We start from the raw sequence: 16,156 nt of genomic DNA on the forward strand, positions 1-16,156 counted from the left end.
ACACTTTAATGTGGGTAAGTTTAATAAAAAAAAGAAAGCTGAAAAAAAAAAAAAAAAAGATTAGGAACTGGATTCAGAATGATAATCAAAACGTAGATGGAGTTGATCAGCACCCCAAAGCTTGACTGTAATTATTACCTCTCCATCTGTCAGCATTTTATTCCATAACTTTACAGTTTTGATTCTATTTCATGTCCGATTGTCGTGTTAGATTACATGTGTTAGTATCTGTCGTTTCTTTTTTCTTCTTCACTTGTTTTTTTATTTATTTTTCTGGGGGAAATTCTGTGCAGAAGATGTTTACTAGCACCCTCTAGTGTATAATAATGACAACACAGATTCTAGGAGTAAAACTCAAATATATTTAGATATTTTGTCAAGTATACCTAAACATAATTTTAAGTATATTTCTGAGGAGTACATAAAGCCCTTTTCTGAGAAGTACATAAAAAATAAAATAAAAGCATTTTTTTCCTGTTTTTAGTTCAAGAGAAGTGATCATATAGCAATCTTGAAAAAAATTCCTCTTCAGATTTGCTGAAATTATTGTTTGATGAGGCTGTAGGATCCACCCGAATGTAATTGGGCTTTCTGACCGGATTCAGTTCTTGCTTTCTGAGAAGGCACTTTTGAACTTTTTTGGTAATCAGATAGAAAATCTCACAGATACACATAAAGATGCATACCGAAGAGGTGACCACCATAAAGAGGGTAAATATTTTCTTTTCTGTAGGACGGGAGATGTAGCAGTCAACTGTATTTGGACAAGGTTCCACAGAACATTTTGTGAGTACTGGCATATCAAATTGATAAATTATATACAAAATATAAAGGAAGCCTGCATCAAAGCCGGCTTTGAAAACCAGGCTGAGTATGTAGGTGTACCACAACCCTCCACGCTTCTTCCCTGGGTTGGCGTACAGGTGTTCACCCTTGTGGACATTGGTGTACTTTTGATCCCTCATTTCACGATACTTGACGTGAGCGGCCACCATGAGAGACGGACAAGTGACAAAAATGATCTGGAGAGCCCATAGACGGATGTGGGAGATGGGGAAAAAATTGTCATAGCAAACGTTAGTACAACCCGGCTGTTCAGTGTTGCAGATGAAGTCTTTCTGTTCATCAGTCCACACCTGCTGAGCAGCCACCACAAACACCAGGACACGGAAGATAAACACCACAGATAGCCAGACACGTCCAAAGACTGTGGAGTACTGGCTGACACCGCCAAGCAAGACCTGTAGGGACAACCAGTTCATGTCTGCCACCACTAACAGACGTCTTACTCATACCAGGATGTTACTCCTACAAAAAAATAAATAAATAAATAAGTAAAAAAATTCTTAGTTCAATGGCAGTATCTGAGAATGTACAATACAATTAAGGAATACAGCAAACCAATGAAGACAATAAAAAAAAAAAAAAAAAAAAAATATATATATATATATATATATATATATATATATTAACATAACACACTATGCATTTTCTAAACATATATATATATATATATATATATATATATATATATATACATACATACATACATACATACATATATATATGTATGTATTTATATATATATATATATATATATATATATATATATATATATATATATATATATATATATATATATATATATATATATATATATATATGTATGTATGTATGTATGTATGTATGTATGTATATATGTTTAGAAAATGAATAGTGTGTTATGTTCATAGACTTTGATTTTTGATTTTTAGATTCAGTCTATGAATCTATCCAGTCTGAGGAATGGTGCATTGAGCCACCATTGTGTGTACTTTAGTTAAATGTCATTATTTTTAATTATAGGTCGGCATGCAGTGAATGAATATATTTATTATTGAATGTGTCCCTGTTTGATTCCAACATCATTGTGTTAAAAAAATGATCAAGGTTGTTATAGACTTTAAAATAGTTCTCATAGTTTAAATTTATTTTTGTTCTCTTGACGGATGATCTTTTACAGGAAATTCCATAGCCAAGGATCTCACAGTGTATATTTAGCAGATATGTGGCATGTAGTGCACAAAATGTATCTTACAGTTAAAATGTAAAGATCAAAATAATATAAATAAATATATATATATATATTATGTAATATCCAGTGATGAATGATATATCATATATATCCTTACCTTTTTATGTTTCAGAGAGGTATAGCACTGTATGTACTGTTCGTACTTCAATCCTGACTGACTTGATTTAGCTGGAAGGCTGTGCCAGATCCCTTCTATGACTAGACTCACCTACGTCAAATGAAACCAAATGCAAGTATTAAGCTGAAATTAAACTGTAATTAGTTTCGTGTAACACTGGCACAATGGTAATAGTTTAATGAAGTTACTCAGACTGGTTTAAAACTTACCACACTTGGGTGTGTTATGTGGGTGTGTGGGTCACTGTGGAGTACAATATGAGAAAGGCCTTGCATAACATTTTCTAATATAAATATGTAGAGTCATCATCTTAACATGTTAACTGAGGTCTCATAAAGCCACATATACTATATGTTTACTTTTTTTTTTGGGGCGGGGGGGTGGTTTACATGGCTCACGTGTATCTGGAACAAAGTTGTTTTTTCTTCTTCACAAATAAAAATAGCTATGGTGTATAAAACAGAAGAATCAGAGTGAAAAAAAAAAAATCACACCTAAAAACAAAAAGTAGTCAGACTGAAAGTTTTTGTGAGCTAGTGTTTTATTTATAAAGCATTCCTCTTAAGGGTGGATCAATTAATGTGTGTCACGTGTTTTCATGAGGAGATTCAGAATCATACAGCTGGAAATGAGTAAGTGCAGATATACACATAGAAGATGGGAGCAAGAAGAAGACTTTTGCATCTGCTTCAAAGACTCGGGACATGAGGACAAAGTAGCTGGGGGTGCAGTGGGCTGAAGCGTTATTTCCTCCTGCAGGCTGGTGGTGCCATGGTTACAGCCTGGTTTATGTGTGTGTGTGTGTGTGTGTGTGTGTGTGTGTGTGTGTGTGTGTGTGTGTGTGTGTGTGTGGGTAGGTGAATATGCACGGATATTTGTCATGTTGCTTCTGCGAGGCTCTCCGCGAGTAATTGGATACAACTTTCACCTCCGTGCTGTCAAAAGGATTTTGTTTTCAAATATAATGCCTCAGGCTGTCAGTTTGTCTGCGCCATACTCATCTCTGAGAGTTTGCATGCAGATATACAGCACTGCAAGTTTGTGTTTACCTATAACACATACCAACTTAAGAAGAACATGTTTCCGGGAAGTCCCTACTGGTTTGGCATGTTTTGTTGTTTTTCCAAACTAGCTTGGTCTGATCTCTTCCCACCTCTCTCTTGTCCAAATTTGCCTACACTTGGATTTAAACTGATATCCTTATAGAGGTTCTTTGTCAGGCCATACGATATTCCCAAGACCTGTGATGTGAAATATTTTAGATTAAACATCTGACATTTTGAATACAGACCAGGATTTATGCCTTTTTATGACCCAGGTATAAACATTGCTAGCAAGTGGCCCTCATGCCTGTTTCTCACAGTGATACATGGAACATGGAATTATAAAAGCTGCAAGAACCTCACTGACATTAGTTTTCACTGCTTTACAGAAATCTTAACAGGCTGCATTTTGCATCATTACTTTTTTTTTTAAATGACAATGAAATACAATCCCCAGCCACAATTTCTCATTACGGTAATGGTTTAGGCATTTGATTAAATAAATTAATGTATTGCTAAATACTGTTATGTTCTAATTGACATTATTTTGGTAGATCATGCTGAAAAAATAAAATAAAAAAATTATAGGTTAAAACCAACCCAGTGCTGGGTGAAATATAGACAAACCCAGTGATTGGTGATTAAATGTTTAACCCATCCTTCTGGTTAGTTTTATTTAATTCTACTCTTGCTTGAAAATGATTATATTTCTTAATACAAAATAGGTTGAAAATTGATATTATTTAATATGATCAATAAGAATAATAATATGTATTGAGTTGAATAAAATATACTTAATTTATTTTTATTTATTTTTTTAAATTGGCTATTAATTAATATTTCCTCTTTTGTTTTATTGTTGATGCCTTTAACAATTATGGGTCTGATTCTAAATTTACATCTTATTTTGGGTTCATTTCAAGCCAGAAATATAGTGAATTTTAAACAATAGGTGAGTAAAATAAAGCTACAGAAGACTGCCTGTGTTAAAAATGTCACAGAGTTTGTCCTTATTCTGGGTTGTTTTTTTACAATTCTTTTTAGAGTGAATTGTCTTTAGAGTTTCATTATTCTAATACAGAAATTTGTTTAAAAGATTATTACATGCATAGCCATTAAAAAGTATGGGGATGTTTGTTTTTGAAAAATGGCTTCTATGCTCAATAGCTACATTTATTTGATTAAAATAAATAAACAAACAAATAAATATATTAATACATAAATACACAAATAATTTTAAATAACTGTAGATAGATAGGAACATGGTCCTTCAGAATCATTATAACAGACTTTTTTATGGACTACATTGAGGTTAAATTATTTTATTAGATTTTTTTCTTCTTTGATGAACAGGAATTTCAAAAGGGCAACATTTCTTTTAAACTAATACTTTGTAACAATGTAGAAGAATTTACTGTAACTTTTAATTAATTTAGAATGAAAGTGTTAATTATTTAAAGAACATTTAAAGCATTTAAATGAAGCTGTGTATTTCTATAATAATCTATTTAATATTAGTTATTCTTTTTAGTCCTTAGTTATTTTATTTTATGTTGTGTTTTTTTTTTTTATTTGCATTTCATTAATGTGTACTTCATTGTCATGAAAATAAAGCAACTAGCTTAATTGTGGTCCAGCAGAGCATGGCACTTCATAGTCTATCACCATTGGAGATCATAGCACTCACTGCAGTAGAACAAAGAGCGTCTTTGATCATTTCACAAAGGCACCACTAGAGAGGGCTGAAGCTCCACTATTCTCCATCAACATTTTCTCAGAAGCCAGCAGGTTATCTCTGAAGCTTTGGAAAAGAGCTTTACAAACCCAACCTCATGCTGAGAAAAGAAGCAGAACAGCTGCAGAGTAACTCTATATTTGTGACTCACTTTTTCATTAAACTATCAACTAGATGTAAATATTATTAACCCAAACTGCATCTTCTGAACTAAACCTAACCTATTTCGACCTGTTCGATTTCTCCCTGTAGAATTCTGTTGTGGACTGTGACTTACAACCTTTATGTACAGCTGAAATGCCCAAATAGACCGTGTTGTGCTTTGTATAAGAAGCTTAGATGAAAAAGCAGCTTCAAGGGACATAAATGTAGTGCAAGATCTCTAGAGAAGCAGCACATTGCAGACCATGGTCACTATTTCAAAAAAGACCGTTAGTCTAGTTCTATGTACCAAATCTTCTTTCTCTGTCTGCATCTCCCAGGAGGTATATCGGAGGTCACTGAGACCAAATGTAGTGGTGGGAGAAAGAGTTAAGACCTTGAGACCAGGATGGACATGCATTTGCTATAAGGGAGAAGGATATGAAAGGGAAACCTGGAAACCAGGCTGTGTGTGTGAGAGAGAGAGAGAGAGAGAGAGACAGTGACTTAGCAGTCAAGACTTGTGCTCTTCGGAAGGATGGGGTTGTGTCAAGGGGGCGAGGAAAGGAGAGCTGTCACAAAGCGTCTCAGCCAGACCTCGGGTGAATGTAGATGTGTCCTGCTGAAGCAGAGCTTCCGCTTGTCATACCTGGCAACTCGAATGCCAGCTGGAACACAGAGCTGTTCTTGAACCGCTATGACAAAGGGGTGATGTCTCTGCAGGTCTGTGTTGTGACAGATCTGTGGCTCACTTTTGCAGGAGGAATGGAGTGTGAGAGTGTGTTTTGCTATAGCCTTTAGGACATCACAAAGACTGAACAGTGCTTGGACTCGACTAGAGAGTTTTGATGGTTGAAGCTGAAGCACGTACCATCTTTTCATTCTGTGGTTTTCCATAAAAATGCGAACATTCAAATGTGAACATCTTTTTAACAGTGCTTGCAAGGCGGTGTTGATATTCCTCAGACATTCTGGTTCTGACATTCTTCTGGAATTAATTTCAGTTTGTTACATTTGTTGTTTGGTTCTAGTTTGATAATCTCACACTGACGTAGATTTTTCTTAGATGCAGCATTTCATTTAGAATTAAAATCTAAATTTTGCAGAAACTTTAGCTCTGGTTTACTGCTGTTTAGATGACTATATTTGCCAGATATCATAATGATACTGTCAAAAGTCAAAGAGATACTTGACAGTCATACTTATGAGAAGAACATTTGGATATTATATACCAAGTCATAATTACAAGATAAAATTTATGAGTTAAAAAGTCTTAATCTAATGTTTACACACACACGCACATCAACTTTGCATTTGTATAAAAAATATATGCGTGTAAAAAAGAATGACAAATAATTTAAAGTAATATATAGCACAACTACACGTTCTTACTCATATAAAGTAAATCACATTGCTAAGCGGGTGGTTTGTTATTGCTGTGTGATTTGGTGTGTAATTTCTATAATCTATATCTCTCTTTTATCCTTCTTTTTGGTCTGGTCTCAACCAGCAGACGGCAATCTGTGGCCAGACTTCTAATTGCTGTGGCAATCAGAGCGACACGGTCGGCCAAGTCAGCTGATTATAAAACTTCAGTATGTCTGCAGCCTTCTTGGTTCAGCTGTCAAGGTGAAGACACAGACAGAGAATGACAAACAGGTGTGTGTCTGTGTGTTTGCGAAAGTATGAATTCATAGGTTTTCTCACTTCATGGCAGCACCCTGATTCTTGAGACATGGAGCAAAACAGGCTGAAAAAAAAAGTTTAAGGAATTATTTTAAATCAGTGGTAGGCATTCATTTATGAGCTGACACAACCTCCTGCAAAATTTAGGTGTTTCATTGTCTGCCTATCAGTATGGAGCATATCATCAAAAACAAAAAGAAAAGTTTAATGTTAAACATTAATTATAAATATTGTTAAGTCTAGTGTTTTTTCCAGCTCCATTTATTGAAATGTCACCTCTATCAGACCAAAAAATCTGGTGGGTTGACACTTATGGCGTTGATAAAATAATCATGTTTTCCATTACACGTATTAAATGCCATTTGTGTGTGTGTGTGTATGTGTGTGTGTGTGTGTGTGTGTGTGTGTGTGCGGCCATAGTTTTGGTTTGAACATTGGGGAGGTTGAACTGTGAATGTATATATATAAAAGATAATTTCACAAATATATATATATATATATATATATATATACTAACTAATACTATATACTGATACTTACTAACTTCAAACTTTAAAATGGTAGTGTGTGTGTGTGTGTGTGTGTGTATATATATATATATATATATATATATATATATATATATATATATATATATATATATGTGAAAAGTGAAAATGTTTTTTTTTTTTTTTTTTTAAGAATACCAATGGGCTCAGTGTCTTACGAATCAGTGAACAATGTAGCTTGAGGAATCTATTTAAAAGAAATGCCTGTCCTCGGCACCTGATCGCCCCCCATCCCCCCAGCCCTGCTAACATACAGTCTGACGCAACCTGTAGAAAATCCCTCACATGGACTATGACTATTAATGAACTATGACCCCAGAGATTTCTGGTTGCTTCTGACCTGTTTTCTACATACCATTGAATGCATATATTACTGCTAGCGTGCCAGATAATAGACTACACAGCCAGACAATGATCCTCATTAAGGAGTTGGTGCCATTGATTCCTGGATGAGACACATTTGGACACACAACACGTGTGTAGGTTTGTGGACATGCATAGAAACACAACTCATAAAATGCAATGGAATCTCCAGATCAATGGGAAGTGCAAATTTAAGAGTCTGAACCACTAAGTCGTACTGGGATTTTGTGAGTTAGTATTAAGTCAAGTGCAACATGAGGGCCTTGTAAAGAAAATTTGTCTTATGTTCAAAAAATCTTGGGCCTCTTGAGCAGATCAAAATGTGAAGAACATGAAAATAATTTGTGGTCACTATCGAGTCACTGATATAAAGCCTACACATATATCACACAATTGAATTAAGATTTAATTATTTTTAAACTTTACTTACTAAATTAGAAATAAATCATTTGAAAATAAATTTAACTTCATGGGAATAAAAAAAATAAAAAAAATAAAGAACAGGTACTAAATCAAGAATTAAACTTTTTCACTTGTATGTATCCAGTAACAGCTAGATTATCCTTTCTGCATTTAATTCACAAGGAAGGTCGTGCAACTTTTTATGCAGGACATAAATACACACTTCAGAGGATTTTTATATTTAAAGGGTTCATGGAATTAAACATTTATTATGTATAAATACTTGTTTAAATGATACATGTGTATTTGTTTAATGTGGTCAATATTTGAGAAGGTATTTTACGCTGTGCCTTTCTAATAATAAAAAGTCAAACATTTTTTTTTATTTTTTTTATTAACAGCACTTACCAAACAAACAGCAAAATTATTGTAATTAAATATTGGCCAATAAATTGCCCATTTATACCCAACTGAATACTGTGCTATAGTACTCCATACTATAAATCCACACAGGACTTTATTCACTGTACTACATATATTGAAGTGCTGCCTTACTTCACCACATCCATTCTCATGAGCTGTTGCACGATAGCTTTTTAAGCATGTCTGGTGTGTCTCTGAGAGGTGTTTTTGACCTGTGCAGAGTTCCCCTCAGGCTTTATTAGCATTAGTGGATGATTCACAGTCTTGAAACATCAGAAGGGTGATTACAAAGTCCAGGGAAGGACAGGAAAGTCTTTTGTCTCTGCACTCGACTTTATGCCAGTGTGCAATCAATGATGGGCCGGCTACAATTGAGTTACAATCATTCTGTGTTTTCCGGCCCGGCTTTAATGCGGCACACTCTTAAGCACTCTTTGATGGGACATGGGAGGGAATTGAATTAGCCTTGCTGTGCCTTCTGTTTATCACACTCTCTTTAAACCGGTCTTTTTATTTCACCTTGTGCATTCGCAGCTGCAGTCTCTGGATGAGCAAAAGGGGGAGAGAATAAAGCGCAGTCACAGCCGTGGAGTAATATAAAGATGCTGTGGACTAGTTTATTATCAATTATTAGGTGCAAGTCATCATAATTTTATCAGGGTCTCCAGGTGCAACATGGAACTGAGGTCTTTCATGCTATCATATGGGTAATGCTGCTGACCAAATCACGCTGTGATGATTCTCACATCTGTAAGGTCAGGTTTAAACTTATGAGGGTCCAGAGTATCGAATGAACGTTGAAAGAAGGAATGAGTGTGATAATCCAGACAGTCATGGCTCACTAAGTAAGATTTATGTGCAGGACGATCTCATATTTGGCTCACCGTCTGAATGCATAAATAATTTTGTGCATTGAAAGTCACCTTGTCGACATGGTATTACCTCGGAGACACCCTATTAACATCTCTCCAGAAGTGGTGTGGTAAAATTAGTTTACAATTTTTACTTTTTGCACAATTTAGAGATCAGAACACACAAAACTATGCTGAAAATAACAATAGAAACCATACTGGTTATAATGGAACTTGCGTGGGGTTAATGGTAGTCTCTCGTAGCTAGACCTTCAGACTGATGGCTGAATTTCTGGAATCCATGGTAGCTTTCACTGGCCAAGGTCTGCCCATGAGGCCATTTGACCAACATGTCAAACAACCAATCACAGTTTGTTCAATTTCAGAGGGCGTGGAAATGTTGCCACAATAACAGTGTAAAATGCTTGGACATATTTTAAAGTTTCTTTGCCATGGACTTTCACATAATTTTGAGAATCCAGCGTTTAGTTGATCCTGATAAGCGCTCATCACCACAGTTTTAAAAATAACCACTTTCTTCTTTCGTGAGGGGGTTTGGCACCACAGTACTTTTGTTTCCATGCGGAACGTTAAAGAACGCAACACACGTCTCCCAGGAATCCTGTATACAGTAATTCAACCAATCCGATTATGACTTTGAAACTCCTGAAGTGTTTCCACTTTTGTGTTCCATAAGCATCAGACGTTCAGCCAATGGTCCGTGGGCTGTCTGAGGTTGAGACTTGGTTACTGGAAACTGTAATGGACCCTTAGGGTTCCTACTGGCAATTTGTCGCCTTTTATTGGTGGCTTGTTAAAACCACTAAATTATTATGTAATTATTCCAACAAACACTATAGAAAGCCATTTTAAATGGTTTTAATGGTTAAAAGCTGATTTGTAATGTGTATAATGTTTGTAATGGTATTTGTATCGGAAACCATTAGAACCATTAGATTATCTACAGAAGATAAATACTGTCAAATTAAACCCAAATTATGTGACCATTAGGGTTGTGCTGTAGTAGACAATATATCCTGTATGGACAATAGTAATATCGCCTATGGCTGAATCCTTTAACAATATCAAGAAGAAGAAGAAGAAGAAGAAGAAGAAGAAGAAGAAGAAGAAGAAGAAGAAGAAGAAGAAGAAGAAGAAGAAGAATATGATGATGATAAGGTTAGATAAGATTCATTATTATTATCATAGTATTATCATCTAATTATTATTAGAGCTTCTTTGTTACAACATATTTCTTTTTACTTGTTTTTACAGTGTTTTGCATTATAAACGATCACACACTATGGCCAATCAGAGGCATTCATTTGAGTCATCACTAAATAGTTTTGTTCGCAAATTCTCTCATCAAAAACAACAAAGTGCAGATGTACTTGCAATGTAACTTTAAGATATTTATTCATCATACAGTGTAGATAGCTTAAATTTGCAAGATGATATTGTGTATCGTGATTTCACAGGCAGATGATACAGGAAGATATGACTATGGAGCATATAGTCCAACACTAGAAACCATATTCATTTTAAAACTTTTTACTAATGGATCACTAGTGTATTTATTATGAATGAAATGGACACAGTGGGCTGGTCTGCAGTTGCTGGTCAGGGTTTGGGAAAGGCAGCGTGGTCCTGTGGAAGATATGAAGACGAGGTGGATTTGGATGGAAGGGGGCTGTGATCCAGGAACTCAGTCTCACAGTCGCAGGCCAAGACATTATTGATCCCACCTGCACTGGCAGTATCAGATAAAAGGGCTTCTGGCTTCAGCCTCCAGTATTATATGAAAATGCAGAGGAAGGGCGCTAAGCGCTGGATCAAAGCATCTCTTCTCTCTTTTCTATTCGAACCCCAAGAAAAAGCCAAAGGGAACAAATAACAGCCTGTGAAAGTTCAGACTGTGATCTAGACGGCAGACTGTGATCTCTCAAAATGTTTTGATATGAAGGGTTTATGTTTTCCTACTTATGGTAGCAAGATGTATTTAGCAAGCTCACACTCTTTAAATGAGTTTAATTCATTCACAAGTTCTCTCTTGATGCCAAATGTTAAAATGTCATTACTTTATTCTCCTTATTAAGAGTTAACACTAAGGACCCGCTGATTGTTGATCTCCCTCTCTAGAGGTTTTGAGCAACCAACGAGTGGAGCTTTTCTTTAAATCCCGAAAAGACTGCTTTCTATGTGGATTGATTAGCTGAGACAGAAGCCCATGGTCTGGATCCTGAGGCGTCTTCTTCATGGCTGGAGGGACTGAAGGGGTGAGAATGGCAGAGTCCTTACGGCTGCTTTCAAGTTGAATGTTTACGAGTTGGTTGGAAGTGATTATCCTTGTAGCATTGGCTAGGAGGCAAGAAATATCAAATATTCTGTGTGTCAGAAACTTCTTTAAGCAGTTTGACTGCATGGCTTATATAATCTTTTTTGGTTTTTTTTGTGATCAACTTTTCATTGTCTTTAGATTAACAAAATAACATCCATTCAAACAAACAAACTAACTAACAAACAAACAAACAAACAAACAAACAAACAAACAGGGAAGGGAGAGCAACATACATATTATTAATAATGTACAATCTGAAAGAGCAAAATCTGAAAGAGCAAAAAAAAGTAAAAATGTAAAATGTAAAATGATATGGTCATTCTTTTATATGGTCCAAAATGTCGGAAGAAAAACATTGCCATGCATCAGTGGCTTAGCCTTGTTAATTAATTTATGCTGCAGCACCCGGGGAGCAGTTTGGGGTTCGGTGCCTTGCTCAAGGGCACCTCAGTCAGTCATGGTATTGAAGGTGGAGAGAGCCCCACCTACAATTCCTGCCGGCCAGAGACTCGAACTCACAACCCTTCGATTGCAAGTCCAACTCTCTAACCATTAGACCACAACTTCCCCTTTTTTATAAGATCCTGATGAGGATTTAATGAGGACTTTCACTTTATCTGTTTAATTTATCTGTAGAAAATGGTTTGATGTGAGGGCCAATGTCACGGAAATTCAGCTTGCAGTAAATTCAGACCCACCAAAAAAGCCAGACAATGCAACGTTTTTACACATTCAACTGATATTTTCATATAATTGCTTTATAAATATAGCGTTTCAGCGTCTGTTCAGGCAGGCCACGTAGTCAAGCTCTGCTGTCAGCTGATACCCAGATCTAACAGCTGATCTGATCGCTAAAGCACTCAATTGGTCCATTCAAACAGGGCGCCCTATTTAAGTGCATTTTCAGTCTGCTGCTTGGCTGCTTCCACTGCATTGCTTGCAACCCACCTCCTCCCCGTATCGCCTCCTTAACTTAATCAATGTCATACTGTTTTCATTGATGCATGCTCTGTTCTCAATGGGGGAATTTTATTTGCTGCTCTCCCAGTTTTAAATGGGAGATTGTCCCCAGAAGCTGCTGCTGTTACCTGACTAGCTTTAAAGGAGCTCATGAAAAGTATGGGTAACTTAGAACAGAGCCATACCGCCAAATGTAACTTTAACAATCATACAAATAAAAGCTATACAAAAATTGACTAAATAATTGTCCATGGTATTTTTGACTCAAGTGGTCCTGATTGAAATTAATTCATGTTTTTTGCATGTGTTTCCCCTAAGCTACTCACATATATTGGGTGACCTCAAACTTTTTGTTACAGTATTCATAAATAGGCATCTTGCGGTCAGCGAAATGCTCTGTACCTTCTGGATTCTGTCAATTATTCTGTGGAAATGATGTGACTCAAATATGGAGGTGGGCAGCACCACATACCCAACTATACTGAAAGTATACTTAGTTCTCCTGGGTTAATGCCTTGGAGGATTATAAGCATCTCTGGTGCTGTTATTTTGTCTGGTTTACAGACCTGGCTCTGATCATTAGCATGTGGATCCTTAGGCATCAGTGGTGCCGTGTTTGCCTTCTAGGTGCTTCTTGAGATTTGCTACTGTGTGGTTGATGCGAGGTGTTTCTCCTGTGCATTTTACTGATATTTTTCTGTAATGTTCCCTGCGAAATTCACAATAATGATATACACACATGCAACAATGTACTCAAAATATGCAAAGTGTGGAGGCCTAGTAAAGGGAGCAGGCACTGTCTTGTTGTTGTTGCTTGTTTTGAGGAAAAGCAGATGATGTCTGGATAAAAACGGAACTTTGGTAATGTATGTATGTATATTGAATTTTAAATTAAAATGTTACACTTTTCCATTTAGTGTTGTACATAGTAAAGATTCAAGTGAAACCATAATCAAAACCGTCTCTTCTTTGAGATGAAGAACTTATATAAACTAACATCCTTTTCAGTCTCCCTGTTCTCATAGAGAAAAAAAAAAATGATTAGTTTCTTCTCTGCCTTTTTACTCTCCAGCTGTTATGAAAACTCTGCTCTGCTCAGTGATTATTTCAATATTAAGGCAGCTTAAAAGGATTGATGTTTCTGTTAAACCAGTGGGATACACTGAAATTACACAACGAAAAAGTCAATAACACTCCATGTATTTTCACATTTTGTTATTCTTCATTTCAATTAGAGTTTGTAAGAAACCATCTAAGGGTGATGTGTGTAATTCTTTATTATTATTTTCTTTTTCTGACTGTAGAATACGTCCTATTCTGTCTTCAAGGGATAGTTTGCCCAAAAATGAAAATTCGGTCATTAATTATTCACCCTCATGTCGTTCCAAACCCGTAAGACTTCTGTTCATCTTCGAAACACAAATTAAGATGCTTTAGATGCATCCCATAGACAGCAAGTGTCCTTACATGATCAAGGTCTAGAAACATAACAAGGAAATTGGTAAAATAATCCATGTGACATCAGTGGCTCAAGTGTAATTTTACAAAGCTACGAGAATACTTATTGTGAGCAAAAAACAAATGAACAAACAAACAAGCAAACAAAGAAGCAAACAAAAATAAAACAACTTTATTTAACAATTTGTCTCCTCTACGTCACCTTGGCACCGTTTTGGAATGAATCCACTGAACGTAAGCAGCGTACGCTGTTCTGTGTCAGCTGCGTCACACAGATACCTTTTCTATGTTGTTTGCACTTTAATAAAAAAAAAAAAAAAAAAAAAAAAAAAAATTACACCATACTCTCCAAAATTGTGCCAGTTTTTTTTTTTTTTTTTTTTTTTTTTTTTTTGTGCACAAAAAGTATGATTGAATCCCTGATGAAACATGGATTATTTTTACCAATGTCCTTGCTACGTTTCTGGACCTTGATCATGTAAGGACATTTGCTGTCTATGGGATGCATCTAAAGCATCTTAATTTGTGTTCTGAAGATGAACAGAGGTCTTACAGGTTTGGAATGACATGAGGGTGAATAATGAATATTATTAGAGCATGTCAGAATAACAGAATCAGAAACTCTTGTAATTTGTCCACAAATGTTTTATTAACTAGACACTCACACATCTAAACAAACAGACAAATAAACATACACTCACACATACATACAAAGGGGAGCTGAAGTGGATGAATGAAGCTATAAGAGAAACAAGAGAATGCAGTTATGGAAAATAAATCAGTTAATCTTTGAGTGAAACCATCAGTGCTGTTTTACAACGGAATCTACAGCTTATACAAAACCTCCGTTTCATTTAGTTCAAGTTTTAGTTAGTTGCATTGCATTGAACAAGTGTCCGAATGCATTCTCGGATGAAAGTCTTGGTGGTCTCAAGGTTTGGAGTTGCGATCACGTTCTTCCCGGTTTGAAGAGTGATAAACTCCAAAGCTCTTCTGACTCGATGGTGATTGGGAGTTTATTCCCAGGTGGAAAGTGAAAAAGATCTAAAAGAAACATCAGCTGAAATCTTGGTTGAATGAAAAGACAAGGCTGCAGTCTGGCACCAAACTTAGTGGGTCCAGAAGGGTTCTAGCTCAGCATCTCCATCTTCTTAGGATCTAAAAGAACTAGAGACTGAGCTGTGTCAAGCACAGTTGAGCAGGCTCTGGGACTTAGCAACCAGAAGATGGGTGTTGAGAGACGAGTAAATAGACTAAAAGATGGGCAGGTGACTGTTGAGGTCACACCTCTTGGGGGTCAAAGAGCCATTGGTGACTTCAACTTCTGGAGGGAAAGTTTAAGAATCTCTGTCTCCAAACATGGTAACTTGCATATGTAACTGGATTTGATGTTGATGCAAAGATTACTAAAGATTCTTAAAACACTAATATGTTGCATAGGTATAACCATATAATATACACTATAAATTAGGTCATCCGAAGATGAATTCTTAGAGACCAAACATAGTATATGTATGGTTAAACCTTTAAAACTGCAAAACTTTATGAATGGGTTAATTTCTTTCAAAAATATTATCACTAAAAACACTAATTGTCTTTAATTCAATGTGATTGCCCTGTCAGTGCGTAATTTATCTGTTCTGCACTGTTTGTCTTCAACAGAGTGGTCCAGAGATCTGGTTGCTTTACTGGCTTTTGCGCTACTGTTCTCATCTGACTTGTTTCTGAAGAGAAAGGATGCTGAATGGGAATTGCACTTCAGGGACAGAATTATCAGCAATGGCAGCGTCTGTGCCTAGAAGTTAAGAGTTGTTTGGCACGTACACCACTTTCTTTTCTAACTCTCTGTGAAAAGCAGAGAAGATGGAGAACTTGTGGGCATAGATGAGCAGAGGCGTCTATAAGCCACAGCCCCCATCTCACTGCTTAACCATCTTCCCCTCGGGGCGAGAGGGTTTGCAGCCTTGATATGCAGCTTGGATGAGAATTGACAAGGCATTTAACGTTGCAGTGTAT

The 16,156-nt window shown here is 36.1% G+C and overlaps 1 protein-coding gene across 1 annotated transcript; it reads right to left on the minus strand.

Annotated features, from left to right (window-relative positions):
* Positions 1-485: 485 nt before the first annotated feature.
* Positions 486-1,262, minus strand: LOC113120183 (gap junction beta-4 protein-like). Its single transcript, XM_026290126.1, has one exon. The coding sequence runs from the start codon at positions 1,260-1,262 to the stop codon at positions 486-488; it is 777 nt and encodes a 258-aa protein (XP_026145911.1).
* Between the last annotated feature and the right edge of the window lie 14,894 nt (positions 1,263-16,156).

This window comes from Carassius auratus, chromosome 19 (genome assembly GCF_003368295.1).
Source record: "Carassius auratus strain Wakin chromosome 19, ASM336829v1, whole genome shotgun sequence".
Taxonomy (NCBI): Eukaryota; Metazoa; Chordata; class Actinopteri; order Cypriniformes; family Cyprinidae; genus Carassius; species Carassius auratus.